Raw genomic sequence first — 24,274 nt, 5'->3', positions numbered from 1 at the left:
GGTGTAAATCTGATACTTAAAATTGTCCTTCTCTCACGAATTAACAGTAGGCCTACCTCAGATTCTGTTCAAAGTTAGTCACATATTGATCGGAGGCTACTAAACTGAACTGAGTCATAGCAGATTCAGTGGTTTCGTCAAATATCGAATCGTTGCCTTGAGAAAGCCTGAGGTTTACACCTCAAATTTTTATATTAATAGACTCAGTAAGGTATGGTACCTAAAACGTGCATGACATGTAGGACGGCTATGTAAGATTCCACCTAGACCACAGCTGTCATCTCAAAGCCTTGCATGAACTTGCAAAAAATAATCTTGAAACAGCCCGTAGTACCTACTACTCAACATTTTCACATTACACCAGTAATATCTAAATCCACAGCAGGCCTGTGGTGGGCGGGGGTACGGGTGTTGGGGTGGTGGGGTAGGGGATGTGTGGTTGGAATGTGAAGATAAGAGACATGGAAGACTAAATATATTCTGTATGAGTTCATCTTAAATCTCTTTCTTACTGTCAGATAATTCTGAGAAGTGTAAAACAGATACAGTACAGTCTATAAGAGGCTGTCTGACTGTTCGTCTTTACTAGTGAATCAGTACGCCTAATTCAAAACAGCAGTGTGCCCTAAACATAAGCAAAAAACATTCAATTAATGTTTTTCATAGATAATAAATTAATATTTAAAAAATAATCACTGTTTTTCCAATGACCTGCCTGGTCAACATCACCACAGCAGTGACTAATGAATGTAATGTGCTTTTCTCTAGAAAAATCGTACTGTAATGAATAAGGAATAGCTTTAGTTTATGGTCCTACAATTGCTCTTTTTTACTGACTGGGAAGTACCGTATCCCACTGTACTATATCCATACTGTATCCATACTCTAATACTACAATACATCACATAAACTGCAAGGTCGAGGACTATAGTCTAGGCAGAATTTTGCATAGCTGTCCATGTCATAGTTGCATAGTTGCATAGTTGGCACTTTTTCAGTGTCCAATCTTATCCAAAAAGATCCGGTGTGGGTGCAGGTTTTCATTTCAATCAAGCATACCTGTTTCCACCTGTTTAATCAGCTGACCTTGGCTTTCAATAGACTCAGGTGTGTCTTCTGCTTGGATGGAATGAAAACCTGCACAAACACCAGCCCTTTCCGGTTAAGACTGGATACGCCTGGTCTAAGAAGAATTTTACATAGTTGTCCACGTCATGCACTTTTTAGATGGTCCCTTAATGACTGGGACGTACACACTCTCTCTCTATTTATATATATACTGTATCCGTACTCTAATACTACAATACATGAGATAAACTGCATGGTAGAGCACTATAGTCTAAGTAAAAGTTTACATAGTTGTCCACGGAATGCACTTTTTAGATGATCCCTTATTGACTCTATTACCATAAGGTGCCAGTGACCTGCGTTTCTGAAAGATTAAGTTCAGAGATTTATATCGAATTAAATATATTCAGTTGTAGTCGGTTCCCTGTGCGCTCCACAGTGAGAATATGCCCATTATTAACTGAATACGCTAATTTATTGAGAAATAGAAGAGAGAAACTCGAGCATTAAGGGAAAGTCCATTATAAACTACGCATGAAGAGTCGCGCGCTGAATAACGCTCCCTGTCTCCTAGGCAACAGCAGAGCAGCGTCACGCTGTGAAACAGGCTAGTGCTAGTCAGCTAGCTCTTTAGCTTCCATACAACACTCAAGAGAAAAAGAGAAAAATACATCCAAAATGCAGAATAGCTCGTTTTTTGACAGCATCAAATCTCAGCTCCCTTCCCCTGATTTTGACTCATCATCCTCGGTAAGTAAAAAACGTGTTAATTTGCTATTAAATTATTAAACACTTAGCCAGCTGTCTAACTTCAGCACTTTAAATAAAGTCCAGTAGCAAGCTGTTTGTGTTGGTTTTGGATTGACCCCTGACATCAACTTACTGTTTATGCTCTAAAACACCTTCTCAATGTTGGTGTGTCATCTTTAAAGTTTTTCCCCTTACAGCACAGCACTGTGTATTCTATACTGAAGGTTCTGCTTTATGTACAACATGCTCCAGGGTCATGAGTACCACTTTAACATCAGTTTAGCTATATATACACTTACCTTCCACTTTATTAGGAACATCTGTACACCTGTTCATTTATGCAGTTATGTAATCAGCCAGTCATGTAGCAGCAGCACAGTGCATCAAATCATGCAGATACAGGTCAAGAGCTTCAGTTAATGTTCACATCAAACATCAGAAAAAGGGAAAAACTGGACAAACTCACACAAACTGCACAGTTGAAGATTAGAAGAAGAAAAAAAAATCACCTGGACTTTCTTCAGTCTTCAGCTGTTCAGTTTGTGAGAGTTTGTGCCCGTGATAGACTCAGATTCCTGTTCTTGGCTGACAGGAGAGGAACCTGATGTGGTCTTCTGCTGTTGTAGCTCATCCACCTCAAGGTTTGATGTTTTGTGGATGCTGAGATGCTTTTCTGCTCACCACGGCTGTAAAGAGTGATTATTTGAGTTACTATATCCTTCCTGGCAGCTCGATCCAATCTGACCATTTTCCTCTGACCCTCTCTCATCAACAAGACGTTTCCACACACAGAACTGTCGCTCACTCAGTGTTTTTTGTGTTTTGCACCATTCTGTGTAAACTCTAGAGACTGTTGTGTGTGAAAATCTCAGGAGATCATCAGTTTCTGAAATACTCAAACCAGCCCATGTGGTACCAACATCCATGCCACGATTAAAGTTACAGAGATCACACTTTTTCTTCATTCTGATGTTTGATGTGAACATTAACTGAAGCTCTTGACCTGCATCTGCATGATTAGATAACTGCATAAATGAACAGGTGTACAGGTGTTATTATTAAAGTAGATGGTGAATGTATAATTATTGCCTTATATTTGCGTGTATATATGTAGCATAATAATTGTATAAAAACGTGCAAACTTATCACTTACCTTTCCTTCATTCTGCAGTCAGACAATGAAGAAGAACTATCTATTTATCAGAGACCATCTCTCTTCAAGTTTCCTGATGGGACAGAATTTAACCTGGACGTCTTGTCATTGGAGGAACTGGGAACTGAGGTGTGTTTATGTGTGTGTGTGTGTGTGAGAGAGAGAGAGAGAGAGAAAATATCCTATTGCTGTTGATGTTTCTCCATCAAACAGGATCTCCTCGAACCAGAAACTCAGCCATTCCCTGACGTCTATGATAATGGTTTAAACAATCAGGAAGATGATGTTACACCTCAGCTCTCTGTAGAGCACAGAGACAATTTAGCTCAAGTTGCTACAGGTCTTCAATTCGAAAAATCTACTGTCAACTCACCAGAACCAGAAAAACTCACCAATAAATCTGAGGAGCATCCAAAATCACCTACTCTTGTGCACCAAGAGAAAAAGAGCAACTCAGACACGAAGGTTGCTGAAGGAACGTCATTATCAGAGTGTACAAAACCTAAAAGTGAACGATTTCTCCAGACATCTGGAGAAGTCTGTAAAACACAATCTGTAGAAAAGAAAGAGCAGATACATACACGATCGTATCCTGTTTTGTCTTTGAAAGTGAGTCTGATTTTATTGTTAATTTATGTCTTAAGAGAAGCCACAATAAAGCTGTAAGTCCAGGCGTATTCTGAGAACAACTGTTTCTCTTAATAGCCTCTAGAGAACTGGGATCTGGATCTGGTTCTGCAGTCTCTTAAGCAACATGGCCATCGCAAACACACCACTAAACAAGAAGAGCTGGACTTCTATCAGTTGTTTAAATATACAGGTTTGATTTCAGACTGTACGTTTGTCTCTTTTCACTGTATCAGCCTCACAGATTACCAGGCATACCATTCCTCTGGTTCTTCTGTCCAGACAAATAGCACGTAGTCATAATATTTATTTTGTGTTATAGATGATAGCAGAAAAACATCAGAGGTTAACATAATGGAGCAGTTGGCTGCTTACTGCAGGAGACAGGCATGTAAGGATACAGAGACAGAGACAATCAGTGTATCTAAGAGAAGTTCTAGTAGATCTACAACCACAAGGTACTCCAAACAGAATGAGGAGTTTATTAATCAGGCTACTCCTGTTTTTATTTCTCTTTAAAACACACTTATTGTAAATCTTTCACTGTACAAAATAGTACAAATAGGATTCTTCATTATTATTATTATTATTATTATTATTATCCATTCGATTGTGATTGAAATGTTTTTTATTTATCTTCTAGAAAGGCTGCTGGACAGACAGATGATTTTAATGATATTTCAAGTAGACTACATTTGAAAAATAAGGATCCTCCCACTATATATATTGATTTGCGCAACACAGAGCATCAGACAAAATCAACAGTTATTTTTAATACATCCACACACGCACAGGAGGATCTACCAAAGCAAGTCGTATCCACTGAGAGAGTAGGAGACAAACATACAGAGGCAGTAAATAAAACAAGGTATGCTCTCCCCATAGAGTTAAAATATAGAGAGAGCAAGCTGGTCACATGATTGCGTTCTTTCGTGGACAGCCTGCACCATCACCAAAATGGGAAGCATCTGCACTTAACCGATAGCTTTGGATTGGAAGTCGGGCAATTTAGCCGACTTTGGAGCTCTATTTCTGGCTAAAATGCCACCTCGGGTGCTGCCACAGAGCTCTTTATTTTTAAATTGATTATTTTCCCCAAGTCATAACCTTTTATTCACTTGATCAAGTCATTGAAGAGTCGGACCACAGGATCCCGGGAGCCGATTTCAGTGCACTGTGGTTGCCCTCTCGCATCATCCGCATTGTAAACAAATGCTTGTGGACAGTAGTAGCTACCACTACTAGTGCTAGTTTGATGCTGTTATAATGAATATAGTCACATAGAGCCAAAAAATATGCGTATACTACTCTTACGTAGTGTGTACACTGCCAGCTGTCTATTCTACGCATATTGGCATAAGATTGTTTCCCATTTTGAAAGGTAACATCAAAATGGCACAAATTATCTGAAGAAATGTGCCCTCTGTATATTTTAACACTGCCTCAAAGTTTCAGTTTTAGTATTATACATCTATTACAGGATCGATAACATAACAATGTTATAACAATTATTTAAATATGACATGGCAAACTTTTTTGTGTTTTTAGGATGCTTTCTGGGAAGAGTTTATTACTCCAAAAAATAAAAGAGGCAAACCAAACCAGGCCAGAAAGCTCTTTCAAAAGGAAAATTCCTGAAGATTCTGCCAAGCCTGCAGAAGAAATGACCTCTGGAGTAGTGGAAGCTTGGCACAGAAGTGTAAATGCACCTTCTGATAAACAGCCGAGCGGACCAGCTCCCATTACGACTGCATGTGATGAGTCTATAGCATTGACTGATAAAACACTAAAGGCTGCAGTTCAGTCACAAAAGGATGAGAGGTACACAAATATTGTGTGACTTTCATAAATTACTTTTCTCTAATTTAAAATAAAAATCTTTATGAATTTACATAACCTAACACCCCACAAGGTTGGATCTGATTGTAAATCTTTCATGATTTGCGAGCTTTTTTTTAAAAAAAAAACAACACAGTGCTGTCATTATGTTATTTTTCAGAACAGTTTAACATCAGATAGATTTAACGAAAGCACTTATGTGATTAGGTTTATTTAAGAGACTGTATGTATTCTTGACATTGTTGAGTTCTCATTAGCAGTGACCACATGCAGAAGAACAGAGCGCAGCGGCAACAGTATCTGAAGTATCTACTCACCTTCAGGCCACAGCAATCTACAAACAGAAAGCAGAGTGCTGCTGAGATGACTGACGTTCTTTATGATACTGTGAGTTAAATACAAAATGTGTTTTTTCAGTTTCTGGACTTTTTGTGCAGTGTCGAAAGGGCTCCATAAACTCTACGTAGTATGTCCTACGTAGTATGTATACAGTCATTACATAAACCCCATCAGTGGCACACTGCATTATGGGATTTCTGTAGCCACTAATTAATATCCATTGTGGTGTACTGTATGAGTGAAGTGTCCTATATAGTGAACAGTGTGTCGTCTAGGACGATTGATGTTTCTTTACCACAGTAACAAGATTATAATAAAAATTTTGTGTTTTCCATCCTTATCCTTGTTTCTCAGGATGGATCTTATCTTCCATCAGTTAGCACTCTGCCTTCCTACCTCAAAAGCAGCGAGTGTTTGCTTTTAATGGTGCCCCTCTTGAGCCCTGGTGTGGTGGCAGGACAAACAAAAGAAAAGGCACAGACAGTGGAGTCAACATCACTCTTATCACATGTTTACAATTCCCTGATAGCGTGGTTCATGTCATTGGTATGCATCACTGTGATTAAATTAGCAAAATTTAGGAAACTTTGATTGGATAAATACTTAAAGTCTAACGTGGCACTGGTCTGATGTGCGGCAGGCCAAACCCAGCAGCTGTAGCGCAGACGACAGTGTGACAAACACTGCGCCATTTTGGGTCACTGGGCTGCAGCAGTTCTGGAAGAATGATTCCTTAGTACTTTACATCTGCGCTGTGCCTCCTGACGAAACCGCGTCTCCACGCAAATTTCAGGTGAGAATTACAGACCCAGTTCTCAATCTTTTCTTGGGTTCTGATACATTTGGTTTGGATTTTTTTATCAGGCTGTTTATTTGTTTTAATTACCGTTGAAGAACATGAAGAGGGGCTGGACATCATTCCATCAGCGAGTGTCAAAATTCCTGGCTCAGACTCAGCTGAGGACAGTGGCATCCTGGCTGCCAGAGCTTAACCACCTACTGGAACAGCAAGCTCATCCTGCACTCGTCTCTTTGCCCTCTTCAAGGCTTGACTGCTTTGTCTCAATTAGCTCTGACAAAGAGGTTAAACTAACTGAAATGAATGAACCAAACCAAACAAATGACTTTTATTCAGATTCATTTGATCTATTGTTTGACTTAAATGATTACTGATAGTATTTTTTTGCTGGGTTGCAGCCTGCCAAAGAGGCCTTTGGAACAAATCCTGGTTTCTACTGGCAGACACTCAGCATTCAAGAACAAATATGTCAGTGGGCAGAGGCCACGACTTCTCAGCAGCCTCACACTGAGGTGAGAAGGAGAAAGTCATTTGCAATAGTCTCAGTAGCATTCGTAGTACAAAAACACTCTGTTATTTCCAGGAATAAGTGCAAATGTGTCTCTGGGTCTCAGGTAATGTTGGCTTTGGTGTACCAGGGAATGTTTCATAACCCACTGGCAACACATCATACCCTTCAGCTTCTGTTCAGCTCAGGCCTGGATGTGTGCGGCCTCCGCTTCGCCTACCCTTGTAAAGAACTCCTAGCTAACAGTGCAGGTAAAACCAGTCAAACGATGTTAATAGCATTAATATATTGCAGTGTTTAGCTACAGCACACGGTTATCATGGCAGAAAGACTAACTGTGTAGGGCGTTTTTGAAATAAAGGTTACTTCCCTATGAGAACTAGTAACATACTTGAGCGGATTCCTCTGATAAGCGTGGTTTCTGTTCAACTGGCTGCTCAACCTCTCAAGGTTCATAAGGTTCTTCAGACCCAGAACAAACTGAAAATCACACCCTTTTCGTATGTATTATGCTTTGTGTTTGTATGTTGTGTGTACGCTTTAGTAGCCCAAATATTTGACTATTCAATAAGAATAAGAAAAGCTCAAAGCTTAATTCATTTTAATTATTTATACTTATTTATATGTTTTTTTTTAAATGTGAACCCTACCACTACGGCCCTGGGAACACTGGCAACAACTGAAGAAAAACCCCAGGGTTCCTGGAAAAAGAAGTCATTTTCATTCACAAAATCTAACAACAAATAGCATCAGAAAGTTTAGTTGGAAGTTTGCTGTCAGAAGGAAATTGGGACACAGTGCTGCTGCTAGTCAAAATGGGGTCCTTTTGGGGTGCATTTCGTTATAATGCTCTTATAATTGTCCATGATGATTTTCTTTTAATAACGATGGAAAAAATTTATTTAAGACTGACAGAAAAAAGTGCAATGAACATACAAGTTAATGTTATTTAAATGTTTATTTTTTTGGAGACCCCAACAGAGATATGCTGCCCTCTGCACAGCCTGTGGCACAGAAATACGGTTTTATCTTGGAGCTGAGTAAGGCAGGGTTTAGTCTGGGCCCCAACAATGTGTTTGTATTCAGTTACATCGCTAATACTTGATTTTTTTCAGTGCTTGGGATGAGTGGGCAGAGATGGTTTTCCGAGCAGCCATTGCTTGCCATGGCTATCCGTGGTCCTCGCGCTAGGGCAGTGTGGCAAGAGATTACTGGGCCCTCAGACCCCATGCTGGCACGCAAGACTGACCCAGCCTCTATTAATGCCCTACACTGCCACTGCCAAGAGCGCACTCTGTTCCACTCCCCACGCCTGGACAGTCTAGTTCACTTGGGTTTGTGTGTGTGGTTTGGTGGGAGACTGCCAAATAATGATCCCAGGATGACTGCCCAGTAAGTACTAACATTAGAAGCTATTACTCTGATCTCTAAAATAAGTTTCAAAAGGTCACATATAGCTCTTCAACACTCACTAAGCATGTATCTTACCCTCAGGGTTCAGTGTTCTAGTGATAGAGGAGACACAGCCTCTTCACCTACTATGCTTTGTGCCACAGCAAAAGGTATTTATTTCTACAGCAATGCAAAATAACAACACTGTACAAAACTGTATTTCTGCTTCAGCCACACATGCTTGGAAGTTAATCATTTAGAATCAGGAGGATTATGTGAAACACACTGTGTAGTTTTCTTAGCATTGTGTGACAGTACAGTCGCATTGCATAAACCCCATTACACCACATCTTCTTCATGACATAGATGTAATATAGGGGTGTGGCGCAATGACACTATCTGTATTCGGATTTAAATTCAAAGTGGGCGTGGCCTAAACCGGAAGGTTTTTTTTTTTTTTTTTATTAAATATGAATCCTACCACTACCCCTTTGGAAATACTGGAAACATAACAGAGGCAGAAGTGCCAGTAGGGTACACTGGTGGAATACTGTTGCAGTGTGTCAAGTGGCTTTATTGTCATTTCAACCATATACAGCCGGTACAGTACACAGTGAAACGAAACTAGTAGGTGTTTGCAAGTGCACTAGATTTTCTCTGTATTCTGCTTATGAATAAAAAAATAGCAAGTGCACTATACAATGCATGAGGTATGGTTTCAGACATCACCCAGAATACATTCTCCTCCTACACTCTGTGAAGTAAAGTGTTTTTCCTTGTCTTTGGGGTGGTACCATGAAGGGTGCATCTTTTGTATCATTGTTGTAGTAATGAAGATTAAAGATGACTCCGGAGAGCAGAGGTGTTGAGACCTATAGACTTTATTCTTTCAAGAATCAAGCTGATCAGTTCTCTGCAGAGAAAAGCTCCCCAACTCTTCAGAAGGGCATTCTTATATACATTTACATGAAAAAAACTTCCACATCCTGTTTTTCACAAGACTCAACGTTCCCATATATGCTTATGTTATTGTTTAAAGTAGGATACTGATGCCTGTGTAAGGTCATATAGATCACTTTCAGGCCTCGGTGTCACCTTGTGCACTATACAATACATCAAATACATCCATACATCTATAACATTGAGGATTAAATATTATCAAATATGAGTACACATTTTGTGGTTAACATTTCTATACCATTTGTATAGAATCTTTTACCTGGGAAGGTGCACGTGGTGTACCTTTAATTAGCTTTTAGCGTAAAGTTTTAATGGTAAATCAGTAGTCTTTAAGGTCCACTAGTGTACTGTAAATTATTTTTAAATGTACACTATATAGAGTACAAAAGATGGAGCCTTGATGGTACAACCAGCAACAAGGAATGATACAGTTTTTAATACCTTTATTAATGTATAGTCTTATTAGTGTGTAGTCTTTAACTGCTGAACGCTTCCTTTTCTCTGCCTGTGCAGCGGATGTCTTTCTGCTCGTATCTCCAGTGGTTCCACCATGTTGTTACAGCTTTGTGCTGGCTTCATGTGCAAAGAGAGGCTTCCAGCTGACGGGGCTGCAGAGAGTGCAGATATCCAATATGAGAGCTTCATCCCTCGGCCTCAACACTGAGCAGGTAATCAGCTCTACATCCTGCAGCACACAAACTCTTAGTTACTTCAATCTGAAAGCCACAGCCCAAGACCATGATTTATATTTCGTTTGTAATGAACCTTTCATGTGGTTGTGGTAGATGTTGACCTTCTGTCATGCACCTGTGGTGAGCATGGATGAAGCACTGCTTGAACTCTTCTCTCACTGCCTGGTGCTGTTGCTGAGGAGAGAGAATGCACTCCGCCACACTGCCAACCTGCCTACAGGTGAAGGTCGCATCCTCCACACAGTTATTATACGAGGAGGTCGTGTATTCTAGTTCTGTTCTATTTTAAAACATTTATTACTAAGCCACAGATCAATCAAACAGTAATTACTTGCAACACAGAATAAAAAGTGTAGTATGGTTTAAATGTAATAATAACTGTCTTCTAGCTAGCTAAGCGCAAGTGGGTTCAGAGCAGCAAGACAATAAGTACCGGGTTAAAACATTCAGGCCTTCAGGCATTAAGTGAAAAAAGATAAAAAGGAAAAATGATGAACCGTTGATTGTGCTCCTTTTCTTTTTTCAGTGTCTGAAGTAAAAAAAAATTAACTTTTTTGGACCATTTTTTGGTCACTAACCAAAAAAATCACTGTCCAAGGGGAAAGACTCCTGCTGTCATATAGACACTACCCGAGTATTTGATACATGTGCATGTGTCCAGTTTAGCAAACCAACTTGCAAATTTCAGATGTGTGTGTTCAAGAAAACTTGTATGTTTCTATACACACCTGAGGAGATGAGAGTTGGGGAGCAGGATCAGCAACATCAAGAGAGAAAAAGCATTAATCACAGAAATACAGGCGGAGCTAAGCTACCTTAGCTTCAGAAGTGTTTGCCCCTTTCTGATTTCTTCTATTTTTGCATATTTTTCAAATTGTAATTAATTGTTTCAGATCTTCAAAGAAAATGTAATATAAGACAAAGACAACCCTTTGGAGAGCATGACTTGGCTTTTATATTTTATTTTCTCTCCTTGTTTACTGGGACGCATTTCAGCACCTCGTTTGTGAAATAACAAAACCAAGCAAAAACACACGCACATGTTTCTGCTTTTCTGCAGCTTTTTTCTGTAGATCACCTCATTCCATGCGCTCCCTCATCCTGCTACACACACGTTGAGCAAAAAGCACCATGTTAATTATTCCCAGGTGCGTTACTCATTCCTTCTACTGGACTCCGCCCTCCATTCACAAACGGCGGTTGACCACGCCCCCATCGCCACACAGAATACAGTTTATAAACAGTCATTTCATTTATTGAAGGAAAAAGATTATCCAACACCTTGACCTGTGTGAAAAAGTAATTGCTCCCCTTAGTTCCTCAATTAACCTAATTTAATTGATAATTGTGTTCAATTAGACTAGTATTAGACTAAAGGGTATCCATGGGAGAGTTGCAAGGCAAGAACCGCTGCTAACCAAGAGGAACATGAAAGCTCATCTCACATTTGCCAAAAAACACATTGATGACCCACAAGCCTTTTGGGATAATGTTCTATGGTCTGATGAGTCAAAAGTGGAACTTTTTGGAAGACATGGATCCCATTACATCTGGCGTAAAGCTAACACAGCATTGCACAATAAGAACATCACACCAGCAGGTAAACATGGTGGGCCTGGGTGACTTGCCATAACTGACATATGAATTCTCACTACAAGAAAATCCTGAAGGAGAATGTCCAGTCATCATTCTGTGATCTGAAGCTCAAGCACAGTTGGTTTATGCAGCAAGACAACGAGCCAAAGCACAAGAGCAGGACGACCTCTGAATGGCTAACGAGAAACAAAATGAAGGTTTCGGAGTGGCCAAGTCCTGACTTGAACCCCATTGAGATGCTGTGGCAGGACCTTAAACAGCAGTTTTCATGCTTCAAAGCCCTCCAATGCAGCTGAATTAATTCAATTCTGCAAAAAATTTTGGAGGGCCCAGATTCCTCCTCAGCGATGTGAAGGGCTGATCTCCAGTTATTGGAAGCATTTGGTTGCAGTTGTTGCTGCTCTAGGTGGCACAAGGCAGTTACTGTTTCACACTGGTGATATCGGTGTTGCATAACCCTTTTCCTCTGTGTCTTGTATTACATTTTGTATGAGGATCTGAAACCATTTAGTGTGACAAATATGCAGAAATAGAGGAAATCAGGAGGGGGCAAATAGATTAAATTACTTCAAAGTTTGTGGAGTTAGTAAAACTGCAAGAGGAATTTGATACCCATATTTCCTCTTTTTGAAGGTTTGATGAACGAGCTGGCTTTGCAAGGCTTAGTGGGACTGCTTCGTACCAGACTGCCAGGCAGCGTTCACCTCACATCAGATCTCTGCTTTCATGCCATACCTTATATGGAAGACCTCTTCAACTTTCTTGGTACAGAGGTGTACTAGCGTCAACTTAATTTGTGTACTTTTGTGCATCCATTATGAAAATTGATGGAGAACATATTGATATTGCTGTAGGAGACCACATGTGGACGGTACCAGACTTCAGCCCTGTGGTCCTTTCAAAGCACAGATATCCTTCATGCAGTGAGACAGAGCAGATTGTGATTCTCACACTGACTGGTCACAACATCATGGAGAAGGGCATGAGTCTGCTTCACAAGGTTCTCAGGGGAAATCAAGCAGGTTACTAATTATACCATAATTCATGGAGCAGGAAGGTCACATGGCGGTCCTGGAGTGACTGTTGTATCTTGACAAAACTAGCTCTCATTTGTCGTTAGATCTATTTGAATTTTTAGTCGAAGTATCCATTTAAGGTGACGGCCTTGACATGAAGACCCCTGAGCATTCCACACATAAAATATGATTAAAGGAAGATAAAGATAGAAGATAAGTCACACTATTTTTAAATAGATGTTTAACATTTGTTTTAACATTTAGGGGGATTCGTTACAGCTTCCATAAAATTTACAAAAAGGGTTAGAGTAAATATTTATTTACTCTGAGCTTCACAGTTATGCCCCATTTATCTTGTTTCATGCTCTAGTCATAGTTATAGGTACCATGACTCATTCAAGAAGCTTATACATTAATATACAATAGGGTCAATTGTTTACAGTAATTATACGCTACACATTTGCTCTGTGCAGTTATTTGACACAGACTGTTCTTCTGGTGCTTTTTAATTTGGCCTTGAAAAATTCCAAATGTTCTTTCACCCAGGAGGAGTGGGTGAGGACAGATTTGAGTTGTTGGCTCTGAAATGGCTGCCCACGCTGTCCTGGCAGCAGGCGCAGGAGCTGAGCCCTTTCGAGGTCAGTGAGCGCCAGTGGCACAATAGTGTGGTAAGCCTGGTCTCCTGTCCGGCCCTGGTCTGTGCCGTTAGAAGGCCGCAGGCATTCACCAATATGCAAAGACTTTTACCACAAGACTATCCTGGAGATCTGAGTGTGCTGATGTCATCCACCCCTGAAATGGCCTTCAGACAAGCCACCCTTTTCTTTACCAAGACAGAGATGATCCCAGGTGAATATGCAGCTTAAAGACAATTCATTGGATGGAGAAACTAAAGTTCTTCCAAATAAATGCAGTATTTCTTTTTTTCTAGATCACAGCAGCCGAATTATGTTTAAATTTCTGCCACCTCCAACCATAGGTATGGCTCATGAGTCCAGAAGCAAAAAAAATGAAATGTGAGAATGCAGTTCTTTATAGTGGTTCATACAAAATACACTCTGACTATGTCTCTCTAAATCCAGGCTCTGCAAGTCAGTCCTTGTTCAGCTGCATGACAGAAGGTAAGTAATGTGGCTTAAGTCTTCTTCAGAATGAGAATGTTTTCATGGCTGCCTCACTGACTCATGCTGCTGTGCTCTGTAGGTTCACAGCCTCTCCTCACTTTGGCATTGTTCAAGCCTGGTGTCTGGAGTCATTACTTGGGCAAAATTCTCAGCAAGATCCAGCAAAACAGCTTCACTGTAGTGGGCTTGCGCATGCTTGTGCTCAACTCAGAGATGGCAAACACACTGATGAACGTATCAGAACATCAGGTCACTGGCTTCCTCTGTCTTATTCTTATATTTGAATCAAGAAATTAAATAACATATTCACTGAAAACATGATTTTTACAAAGATTGGTGTATCCATTTTTGTGTAGGATTTAATAAATGGAAACCATCTGGGTGAGCCTTCTGAGAGAGACTTGGAATTGAAGTACCTGACATCAGGACCTGTTCTGGCATTGTGCCTACAGAGGGTGAATGCTGTTAAGAGGCTCCTGGAGTTGTTGGGCCCTGAGGATCCAGCTCAAGCACGACTTGAAGATCTCCACTTCTGGAGGGCCAGCTACGGCACTGACAGATTGCATAACGGCATCTATGGTAGTAGAACTCTGGGAGTACCATTTAATTTCAACTTTAGTTTTACAGAAATTGTTTGATTACAGTTGCAATGTTGACTATCTAGTAGTGGTTGCTAGCATGAGAATCTATTTATTAATTATTTGAGCCCTTGTTATTCCTATAACACGTGTGTGAATGTGTAGAAACGTGTCACATCTGAACCTCATGTATCACTAGGTAACATAATGTCCCTGTGAAGAATGTCAGAAATTTGCTAGGATTGTTCAAGGAAGATAAATGAATTGGGCTCAGGCATATCTAAAGGAAACGACTGTCAATACATTTATTAATGAACAATATGTAATCAATCATTTGGTGAAATGATCAAGCTGTTTTTAGTGCCTCTGTTCACTCTAGTGGTCAGCTGACTATGATGTTTAAAAAGGTGGAAGGCATCATGCTTTTGGTTTTTCCCCAGACACACTGAGACCTTGAAATGATAAGGCTATACTCCATCAGCCTTTTTGGGCAAAAAATAGTTAATGTTAAAAATATGTTATGCCACATTCTACTGAATATACATATGTGAGAGGTTTCACACCAAAGTATTTTTAGAAGTGTGGAAAAAGCATTAGTTAGATGTTTATTTAACCTTTATGGCTTAAAATCACAGATTTTTTGCAAGAACCTTATAATTCAAAGGTCTTGACATCTCTTATGTGTGTCTGTTTTATTCTCAACATACATTAACATTGTAGTCCAGAAGAAATAAACATAGGCACATGAACTGTACATTCTATCCCCATGTGACCTGTGGAGTCATGGAGATTTCCAGTGGGCCTTTAACTGTATATCTTGGGAAGAACAAGTTTATATAATGGTTCGCTGATCTTCCACCTTTTTCTGTAAGGACGCTGTGGTTTAATACAAGCTTGTCCTTTACTCTGAACACAAAATGATATGTTGTCATCAGTAGGACCATACAACTAGTTCCCCATAAGTGAGGCTAGGGATGTAGATTGACTGGGACTCATAGAGCTTTGTCCAAAAACTGAACTTCACAGACTAGTACAGTGATCGTAACCCTGCTGCTGTGGACCCAATCTGTGTCCATTTCACGCTGTCCATCACTCACCAATAAGACCATCCCAACGTGCCAAAAGTACATATACACCTGACCATGACACCCATATGTGCTCATTGAACTTCCCATTCCAGATTTATTCCCCTGTGTTTGCTGTTATAATAAGCTCCACTCTTCTGGGAAGCTTTCCACTAGATGTTGGAGCGTGGCTGTGGGGATTTGTGTTCATTCAGCTACAAGAGCATTAGTGAGATCAGGTGCTGATGTTGGGATGTCGAGGAGGTCTGGGGTTCAGTCGGTGTTCCAGTTCATCCCAAAGGTGTTCAGTGGGGTTGAAGTCAGGGCTCTGTGCAGGACACTCGAGTTCTTCCACTCCAACCTTTACACACCATGTCTTCATGGAGCTCGCTTTGTGCACAGGGGCATTGTCATGCTGGAACAGGTTTGGGTCTCTTAGTTCCAGTGAAGGGAAACTGTAATGCTACAACATACAAAGACGTTCTATACAATTGTGTGCTTCCAACTTTGTGGCATCAGTTTGGGGAAGAACCACATATGGATGTGATGGGCAGGTGTCCACAAACATTTGGCCATATAGTGTAGGATCATCCACTCATCCACCAAAAGCAAGGTCTCTGTGTCAGATGTCCACTTTGGATGGTGCAGAAAGAACATCATCATCATTAGCAAATAACAGGGTGTTACCTCTAGCCCCCATAGTGGACACATTTCCAACCTTGGCTGCGTCTTGATATCCTATCCATAAAAACCAAACAGTAGAGACAAGACAAACCCTTGACAGAGTCAAACGCCCACCTTAGGCTTTCTCTTTGTCCCTTTCACCTCACATTTGTTCACCAAAGGTGTCCTTACTGGGAGTATTAACATCCTGGTAACATAGCCCTCACTGGAGTACAAAAGCTCGCTGAAGGGGAAGTACTGTACGTGCATGTCACTGCACACCATCAATTAAACATGTATTACATGAAAGAGGGGTTCCTGAAACCAGGACATCTCTGATCACAGGCCAGTAGCAGATCATGTACCATGTAACCAGTGCTGTTTCATGTACTGTGATGAGACATCACTCTAACAGCAATATTTCATGCATGTGATTCCTATGCAAGTATGAGCTCAGCAGTTGAGTTACAACCTTTTCTATGATCTTGGAGATAAAGGGGAGGTTTGAATCAAACCATTGCTAGTGTAAAAGATTTAGGTGCATAGCCAATAAGGGAGTTTTTTTTTAAACAGAGGTTTTTGGTTGATTCTGGTAGTATTTGTTTATGTGTAGATACTGGTGCAAGTTGATTTTGAGGAGGAAATTAATTAAATTAATTCAGTCTGTTTAATCTGAACATTCTACTGATGTGCTTCTTTACATAACAGTTTGTCATGACAATAATTCATAAAGTGCTTTAATAACTTGATAACTAGGAATTATTTTAATTGTCTACTAAAAGGATTGAGAGCTATGTTTAATCTAGTGGCAGTAAGAGCGTTTCTATATTTAAGAAGGCTCTCCTCCATGCATTTTGGATGATTATCAATTTAGGTTGACACCATTAACTGTTTACCCTTTGAGTGGTCTGTTTTGAAGTGTGAGATGGTGATAGCTTTCCCTCTTAGTTATTTTCTCTTAAATGGGGCAACATTATCTAGTGTGAAGTGACACATTCAGTTACTTGATTAAGACCTTTCACTTTTGCCTTGTTTTACTAGAACATCTTGATTTGAATGCAATTAGACCTCACTAAGTGGAACAAACCTGTTGGACACACAAATCGGAGAGGACTTGTGGTGAGCCTTAATGTTAGCCTTGGCTTTGTGACTATGCTGCTGAGACTTTTTCCCTGATGAGAACTCTAATGCCAGAGTTGGGGGCTCACTGTCTCTGTCTAAGGCTTCTAGACTTCTCTGTAGCAAAACTATAATCCTCTCACTATCCCCGGATCTTCTCTAACATCTAGACAGCCTCTAATGCTGTTTCCGAACGCTTACTTGTCCACACTTCTCATAAGTGAAACTATTACTAATAGCTGTATAGCTTACATAGCTAAATATAATGTAATAAACATAATGCACATAGTGCTGAAATACTGAGGATGTTACATTTATTGATGCTTCCTAATGGAGGATTTCAGGCGGTTCTGATGAGAATAGTTTCTGTTGGCTGCCTTTGAACAGAAACCTTCTTTGGAAAGACTTCAGCTCCTTGCTTCTGCAGTTACTTGGTTTCTGCTAGGTAAGCTTGTTTGACACTTGGGACGAGTTTGGCTTTAGAATTGTCTGTGTTGGTGCATGCTGTGTAGTTTTGTAGCTTGCCAGTCTCACTCAGGCCTACTACTTTTTTCTTTGAATCTAAAAGAAGACTCAGAATAAAGGTGTATGTTGTATTATTCTGGTGCAATTTTGACACAGTTTTGCTAAAACATTTTTTTTTTTGAGAGGGTAAACAATACCAAATAAATGTGTTCGACCGAGATGTCAGGTCACAATGAATTTTTGACATTTCAGAAAATAAAAATGGACATGGAGTGTTAGGAGTGTCACAGTATGCAACGTTGAGCTTTGACTTTGCTATCATCAGCGTGGTGTTGCCTAGTAACCATATTCACGTGTTATCGGCTGTGCAGGAGTGACCACCTTCATTGTTTCACCTGAATGTTAACAAGCTTGGATCCGATGATTACTACTGACATTGAGAGAAAATGTCCAAAAGAAACATCACAAAAACAAATCGGACGTACAGTAGGTGCTGATGTGCTGTGAAGTGGATAAAACTGCACGCATTGTTAGTGGGGTCACTGACATTACTAAAGCATTTGCACAATGTAGGCACATTTGTAACGTGATTAAAACTCCTGTTGAGAAATCAGTCATGCAGTTTGAGCAGAAATCAGATGACTAGTATTCGGGTTTGTCCCTCCCATACTCACCACATTATAACCACACAGCCCACAATGCAATGCTAAAATGGTTGTGCAACATGACTGAGAGAGCAAAAGTGTGTAACAGCTATACTACTGCATACAGCAGCTGGGATTATTTGGCAAAAGAACAGTGACATTACATGGAGTAATGAAACACCTTTACTTTTCATTTGATTCAGTTTTCATTTTAAACACGACAAATCTAGAAAAAAAACAAGTGTGGAGTGTCTACCAAGCATGGCAGCTGCTGACTTTCAGTTACAGTGGAGGTATGAATGGCTGATGTTTGTGAGAAAGACCACACCTGAAGCTCCACCATCAACCTAGTTAACTTCCAATAAATTCCCCTCTGTTGCTGAAATTTCTGTACTCACCACCTCCCTGTCTCTTCCCTACTGTGCAGCAGCTTCTACCCAAGTCTCTCATGGGTGGCCTGGCCTTCTAGCACAAAGACGAAGCTGCGCAGAACTCCAGTCCATGTTCTTTTGACTGTTCCACAATCACTCTGCTTGTCATTTAGTACTCACAAAACGCCGCAACGTAACATCCTCACATGACACCCAAAGGATCTCTTTAGAGCAAAGCTGACAAACGCAGGTCTTGGTGGGCCTCTGTCCTACAGAGATTTGTTTTTAAAGTTATCACCTGTGCCTGTGGACACCAAAGTCTCTTGTTTTTTTTCTGCTTTAGGATCAGTTTCTTATCCGCAGGCTGTGCAGGATTTAAAGCTGATGTTCCCAGAAGGTGTATGCTGCACAGAAACATCAGTCATGAAGCATGAGCAGGTATGGGAAGCTGGTGTGTGCAGGATTTCTGAGAAGTCAGGAATCTTAAGCTGGTGTCTATCAGTTTCTTCCAGAAACCAGAAAGCCAAAAATAACTTCAGGTGGTAATCTATGTTCTTTTATTGCAGATACGCTGTTTGAGATCAGACCCAGTGGCTAGTCTGGAACGGCAGCAGTCTCATACCATCGCTAACTCGGCCAAAAACAACCTCTTCCAGTCTCTCATGGAGAAGTCAGAATTGATTGGAGGTAAAGCAATCATTTTTATTATACCTTCTTGTTCTTAACCCAGAAAGCTTAGAAACGCTTGTCATGTTCTGTTCTGAACTCGTGCTGACACTGCGTTAGAACTTTGTGTACCAGAACGGGCCAGTAGTGTTTGTTTGTTTGTGTTTCGGTGGTAGCAGGGTTCTCAGTGCGCAGTGCTCTCTGCCAGACCACGTGCCTCATTATGCCCTCGTGTGTACTCCAGCTGAGCCGCCCACCTCTTCACCTGGATCTGCTGCAACGACTGCTAAGCTCAGGCTGCCACGTGGTGGCCGGGAGACTCTGCTCACTAGACCAAACCCAAATAACTCACCTGTCTCTGTTCCTGATGCCCACCACTGGTAAAGAGCTTAAAGTAAGTCCTCAGTCTTCACAGAGCAGATGTTACAATCATTACTTCAATGTTATTCATTATAAAATCATTGTACTCTAACCAGGAACCTCTTCTGTGTGAGGGACCATGTCTTCTTCTCGCTCTGCAAATGGACAACATCGTGACATGCTTTGATTTGATTCTTGAAAGGTAGAAATGAACGTGTTTTATTCTTAAGCATTTCCAAAGAGATTAAACTCTAGGTTTCTGTGTATCTTTTGTCTCATTGTTCCATATAAATTAAGCAGCACAATCAGCTCCACAATTATTGACATGTTCGGTACATCTGTGTAAAATGTATTATGAAAAATGTCTTTGTGGTTAATTAGCTTAATATCGTTGAAAATATGAGAGAACTCTAACCATTAATGAAGTAAATCTATTTAAAATAATTTAAAAAATTTTTAAATATACAAAACAAAATATACAACAAAACAAATAAAGCATGTTCCTCTTTATATTTTAAATTTTTTACAGTTGACCTGAGTGGTTAGGAACTCTTAAGCATTCGTCCATGACTTCCTGTTTCACTGGGGTATAAATACTACGTGACACAGAGGCCAAGTTCAAGGTCATTCATTAACATGGGGAAGATTAGAGAACATACAAATAAAATACATTGAAATAAATCGGGTTATACAAAGCTACATGCTGGAAAATTTTTCAAAAACGAAATTTGCGTCAATTAAAGGTTAATTTCTCTCATACTTTCAGTGTGCAATTAAGCTCATTAAACACAGACATTTTTCATAAACTTTTTTTTTTTTTTTAAATCCCATCTTTACTAAGGGTGCCAATAATTCTGGGGCTGAGTGTATAACTGGGGATAAGCTTGTTTCTAGGATTCACAATGTAAAAATGACTTCAGGGAAATGCAACAGAGGAGAAATGTGTGCTTTAAGTGAGCTAGTGTGTTTAAGACCACTTTAAAAGTCCCAGCATCAGAAGCGTAACAGTAGTGACAGAGCTGCTGTAGGTTTTATAGCAGCCTGTAAATGCCTAAAAGCTCACTGCCCTACTAATGTGTGGTTTGTATACTTGTGAAAGCACAGGATTTCCTAAAAGCTTAGGTGTCCTGAATTTCAAATACTAGTTCACTATTTATGGAACTGGGGTCAATTTGAGACACAACCTTTGAATGCAAATTGCTGAATTTTAGCAGTTCCAGTGTGTGTTGTGACGTAGCGACTTTAACAGAGATGACTGTATTGTAGGCTACAGTACCGTTAAAAACCTGGGTATAATCTTTGACTCCTCTCTCTCCTTCCTGCCTTACATTTCTTCACTCACCAAATCTACCTTCTTTCACCTCTGTAATATTGCTCGTTTACGTCCCTTCTTAAATATCAGTGAGGCTGAGACACTGGATCATGCCTTCATCACTTCTCGACTCGACTACTGTCATTCTCTTTTCTATGGTTTACTAAACACAACATTAAATAAGCTCCAATATATCCAGAACTCTGCAGCTAGGGTTCTCACTTTTTCTAAGAAATCCTCTCATATTACTCCCATCCTACACAGACTTCACTGGCTACTCATTCGCTTCCGTATTCAATACAAGATTCTCCTCATCACCTTCACGGTCTCGCCCTCCGTACATTTCTGATCTCATTCATACTCACTCCCCAGTTCTCACATTACGCTCTTCAGATCCTGGTCTACTGTTAACTCCACGCCACAGGTTAGCATCGATTGGCGGACGAGCGTTTTGTCTCTCTGCCCCCACACTCTGGAATTCTCTTCCCAAAAACATATGTGATCTTTCTTCATTACAGGATTTCAAAACCCACCTTAAAACACATCTTTTTCTTTCTTGTTTTTCTGATCTCTGACTGTATGATCCGATTCATGCCATGGATTTCTTGTTTATTTCCTTTGGTTCTTTGTCTGCTGTCACATTTATCTATTTTCATATTGTAAAGTGACCTTGAGTTTGCAGAAAGGCGCTATATAAAATAAACCTATTATTATTATTATTATTATTATTATTATTATTATTAGGCTGTATGGAGATAACAGCTGATTGTGTATTTAGGGTTTGTCGGGATATGCCAGACTTGGAGAAAGTAAGGAAGATGCTTCTTTACCCCGGCACTGAACCTGAGGTGAGAAAGATGTAGGAAATGCACTATTCACTCACACACACTGCAGTCTTCAGTGCTTCCCTGTGAAAATGTGCTTAATATCTTCCCTTTTTTGCACCTCAGGCAGTGAAGTTACTGTGCTACCTGTTTGATGTTCTCTCTCCTGACAGTCACCACAGCATAGTGCCGCAATAATCTGCATCAATATACCGTTACTAAAGTGTGATCAATGAATATTTTATTTTACATTTTGCTATAAATTGCATGGAAAATGTGTATTTTAATTTTGCGCATATATCCGTGGTGTTACAGGTTGTGTATTAAAACCACTTCAAGTGTTTTAAAGGAATTTTGAAGCTTTTTGTGTTGCTTTATTACAGAAATGCTTAATACAGTCTGTGGCTTTATGAGGATTTGTTGTGCAATTCAAGTCATTTTAAGAGCTAAAGGAAAGTGGTCCAAAAGTTATTGAAGAAAAAAATCTACTTCAGACATTTGACCTTACTGTGACCTTGACCCTGTTTAGATCAATTCCAAAATCGAATCAGTTCATCTGCTGCTTATCGAGATAACTTCACGTCAATCCTACAAACTTTCAACAAATCGTTCTTGAGATATCACTCTAACAACAACATGGACAACCTGAAAACCTCACACAATCAGGCATAAAAACGGTGGAGGCATTAAAAAAATAAAAAGAAAAAAAGAAGAATACAACACACTTACACAAGGTTAAGATCAAAAATTATTTTTAATTCCCAATATGATAAAAATAATTCCATGGATTTTGTAAACCATTGCATAACTGCTGTAGTGTACATAAATGTTAACAATTTTAAATGATACACTATGAATAAAACTTTTACGCATTATAAATAATAATAATAATAATCATGTCTTACCTAAATTTTAGTGAAGAAAATCCATTTTGATCTTTAATTCCATCAATACACTCAACTATTCCATGAAGAAGCCTCCACAGATTAAAACTCCCAGTAAATGTGTTGTGGTTTTGTATTGATATCACACACACCAAATAATACAGCAACCTGTATATGATATATAGTTAAACACTAATTAGAATATAAGCTGTTCTATATATATATCAATGCATACGGTACCAAAATAAGAGATATGTTTCTTCATTATAAAAGGTCACTTGTTTGGACCTTTTTAGCAAATAAATCTGCAGCTGCAGCTTCCACTGGAAATTGGACACGTCTTTATTCTATAGTTATACTGTAAAACCCTGAGAAAATACATCTCTTATTCCCATCTAATCATTACACTGATAAATACACAAACTTGAAAACTGCATTTGTGTTTAACTTAAAATTTATTTGTCATGTATCGCAATTCATACATCTAGTGCTACATCGTAGATCCACTGCTGTCCATGTTTCTTTCCAGTGATCCATTTTAAATTGAATTTGACTTCTGTTTATATTTAATTACATTCAATATTCAGGGTTTCAACATTAGATCAATCAGAACATTTCAATCCTGGCTTTTATTTTTGTCTGTTTCCTACCAACGTCTATTATAATAAAGTATTACTTTCTCCTAGCTAGACTGGTAAATTTAACCAGGTTCAGACATATGTATATATACACACAAGATTGCATAAATCCTCAGGTTCAATAATCATATTAATAGAAAATAAACAAACAAACAAACAAACAAACAAAAAACAATTCACCAAAAAAAAAAAAAAAAAAAAAGATTATTCCACTGCAGTGTGTTATGGTACAACTCCATTACAGTTAATTTACACTGTTCTACTTGGTGCTTTTCTTTAATAACAGTTGCCTGGCCGTTGATTTCCAATACTCGGAACAGAAATACTTCTTTGAACAGTGATTACTAATCGATGGCTGACACAGACATAGGGCTGTGAAATTAGGGAATAGTTAAATTCATGCTGTGACTGAATTCACCAGTAACACCTAAAATATTTTTTGCCAAGGTTACAGTTTCATTCACAAATCAAACCATATACAAAGTTACAAGAAAAATGCAGCAATGTAGTAAAGTCAGTATAGTGATTGACACCGTAATCAATTCAGGTCATACTCGAAGCTTTGACTTGATTATTATTTGATTTAAATATACGATTTTCTGCAATACATCATACGTACGGACAGCATGCTTTTAAGTGCTCGTGCAAGCCATACGCAACACTTATCTGTGAAGGAAGCTGAGAGCTGCACCTTCCCAAAGGATGAAGGCATGAGAGTAGTCATTAATACAATAAAAAAATGTGTAAAACTACAGCAGGACGCCTGCACACTGAGGAATCCATGGAGAAATGTCCCAAGGCACAACAATTTGGCTCATTTTAT

At 39.4% G+C, this 24,274-nt stretch overlaps 1 protein-coding gene across 7 annotated transcripts; it reads left to right on the top strand.

Moving 5' to 3' along the window:
* Window positions 1-1,410: 1,410 nt before the first annotated feature.
* Window positions 1,411-22,922, top strand: LOC113536336 (dynein axonemal assembly factor 8). 7 transcript variants are annotated; one of them, XM_026930218.3, is made up of 30 exons: window positions 1,416-1,818; window positions 2,990-3,100; window positions 3,185-3,580; window positions 3,677-3,791; window positions 3,921-4,056; window positions 4,242-4,466; window positions 5,147-5,419; window positions 5,698-5,824; window positions 6,131-6,322; window positions 6,417-6,569; window positions 6,671-6,859; window positions 6,974-7,087; window positions 7,190-7,334; window positions 8,199-8,475; window positions 8,578-8,645; window positions 9,949-10,103; window positions 10,221-10,347; window positions 12,357-12,488; window positions 12,578-12,745; window positions 13,286-13,588; window positions 13,671-13,718; window positions 13,822-13,860; window positions 13,943-14,112; window positions 14,220-14,442; window positions 19,111-19,205; window positions 19,334-19,454; window positions 19,610-19,827; window positions 19,910-19,995; window positions 21,884-21,953; window positions 22,056-22,922. In XM_026930218.3, exons 1-30 carry the CDS (start codon window positions 1,747-1,749, stop codon window positions 22,125-22,127), a joined length of 4,620 nt encoding a protein of 1,539 aa, XP_026786019.3. In that variant the 5' UTR covers window positions 1,416-1,746; the 3' UTR covers window positions 22,128-22,922. The 7 variants fall into 7 exon arrangements, 6 of the variants coding, with proteins under 6 accessions (XP_026786019.3, XP_026786018.3, XP_026786017.3 ...); XM_026930217.3 differs by having other exon boundaries at window positions 5,695-5,824; window positions 19,613-19,827; XM_026930216.3 differs by having other exon boundaries at window positions 5,695-5,824.
* The last annotated feature ends 1,352 nt before the right edge of the window (window positions 22,923-24,274 follow it).

Source organism: Pangasianodon hypophthalmus, chromosome 23 (assembly GCF_027358585.1).
Source record: "Pangasianodon hypophthalmus isolate fPanHyp1 chromosome 23, fPanHyp1.pri, whole genome shotgun sequence".
Classification (NCBI taxonomy): domain Eukaryota; kingdom Metazoa; phylum Chordata; class Actinopteri; order Siluriformes; family Pangasiidae; genus Pangasianodon; species Pangasianodon hypophthalmus.
The sequence above is the reverse complement of the archived record's forward strand: the minus strand, read 5'-3'. Positions and strand labels throughout refer to the sequence as shown.

What these genes read in the sequence shown, in the direction of transcription:
- LOC113536336 (XM_026930216.3), top strand. Translation starts at nt 1,747, where the DNA reads ATGCAGAATAGCTCGTTTTTTGACAGCATCAAATCTCAGCTCCCTTCC. An exon ending in ACTCCTAGCTAACAGTGCAG is followed by an intron (nt 7,335 to 8,198) that starts GTAAAACCAGTC and finishes GATTTTTTTCAG; the next exon opens with TGCTTGGGATGAGTGGGCAG. An exon ending in CAGTCATGAAGCATGAGCAG is followed by an intron (nt 19,206 to 19,333) that starts GTATGGGAAGCT and finishes CTTTTATTGCAG; the next exon opens with ATACGCTGTTTGAGATCAGA.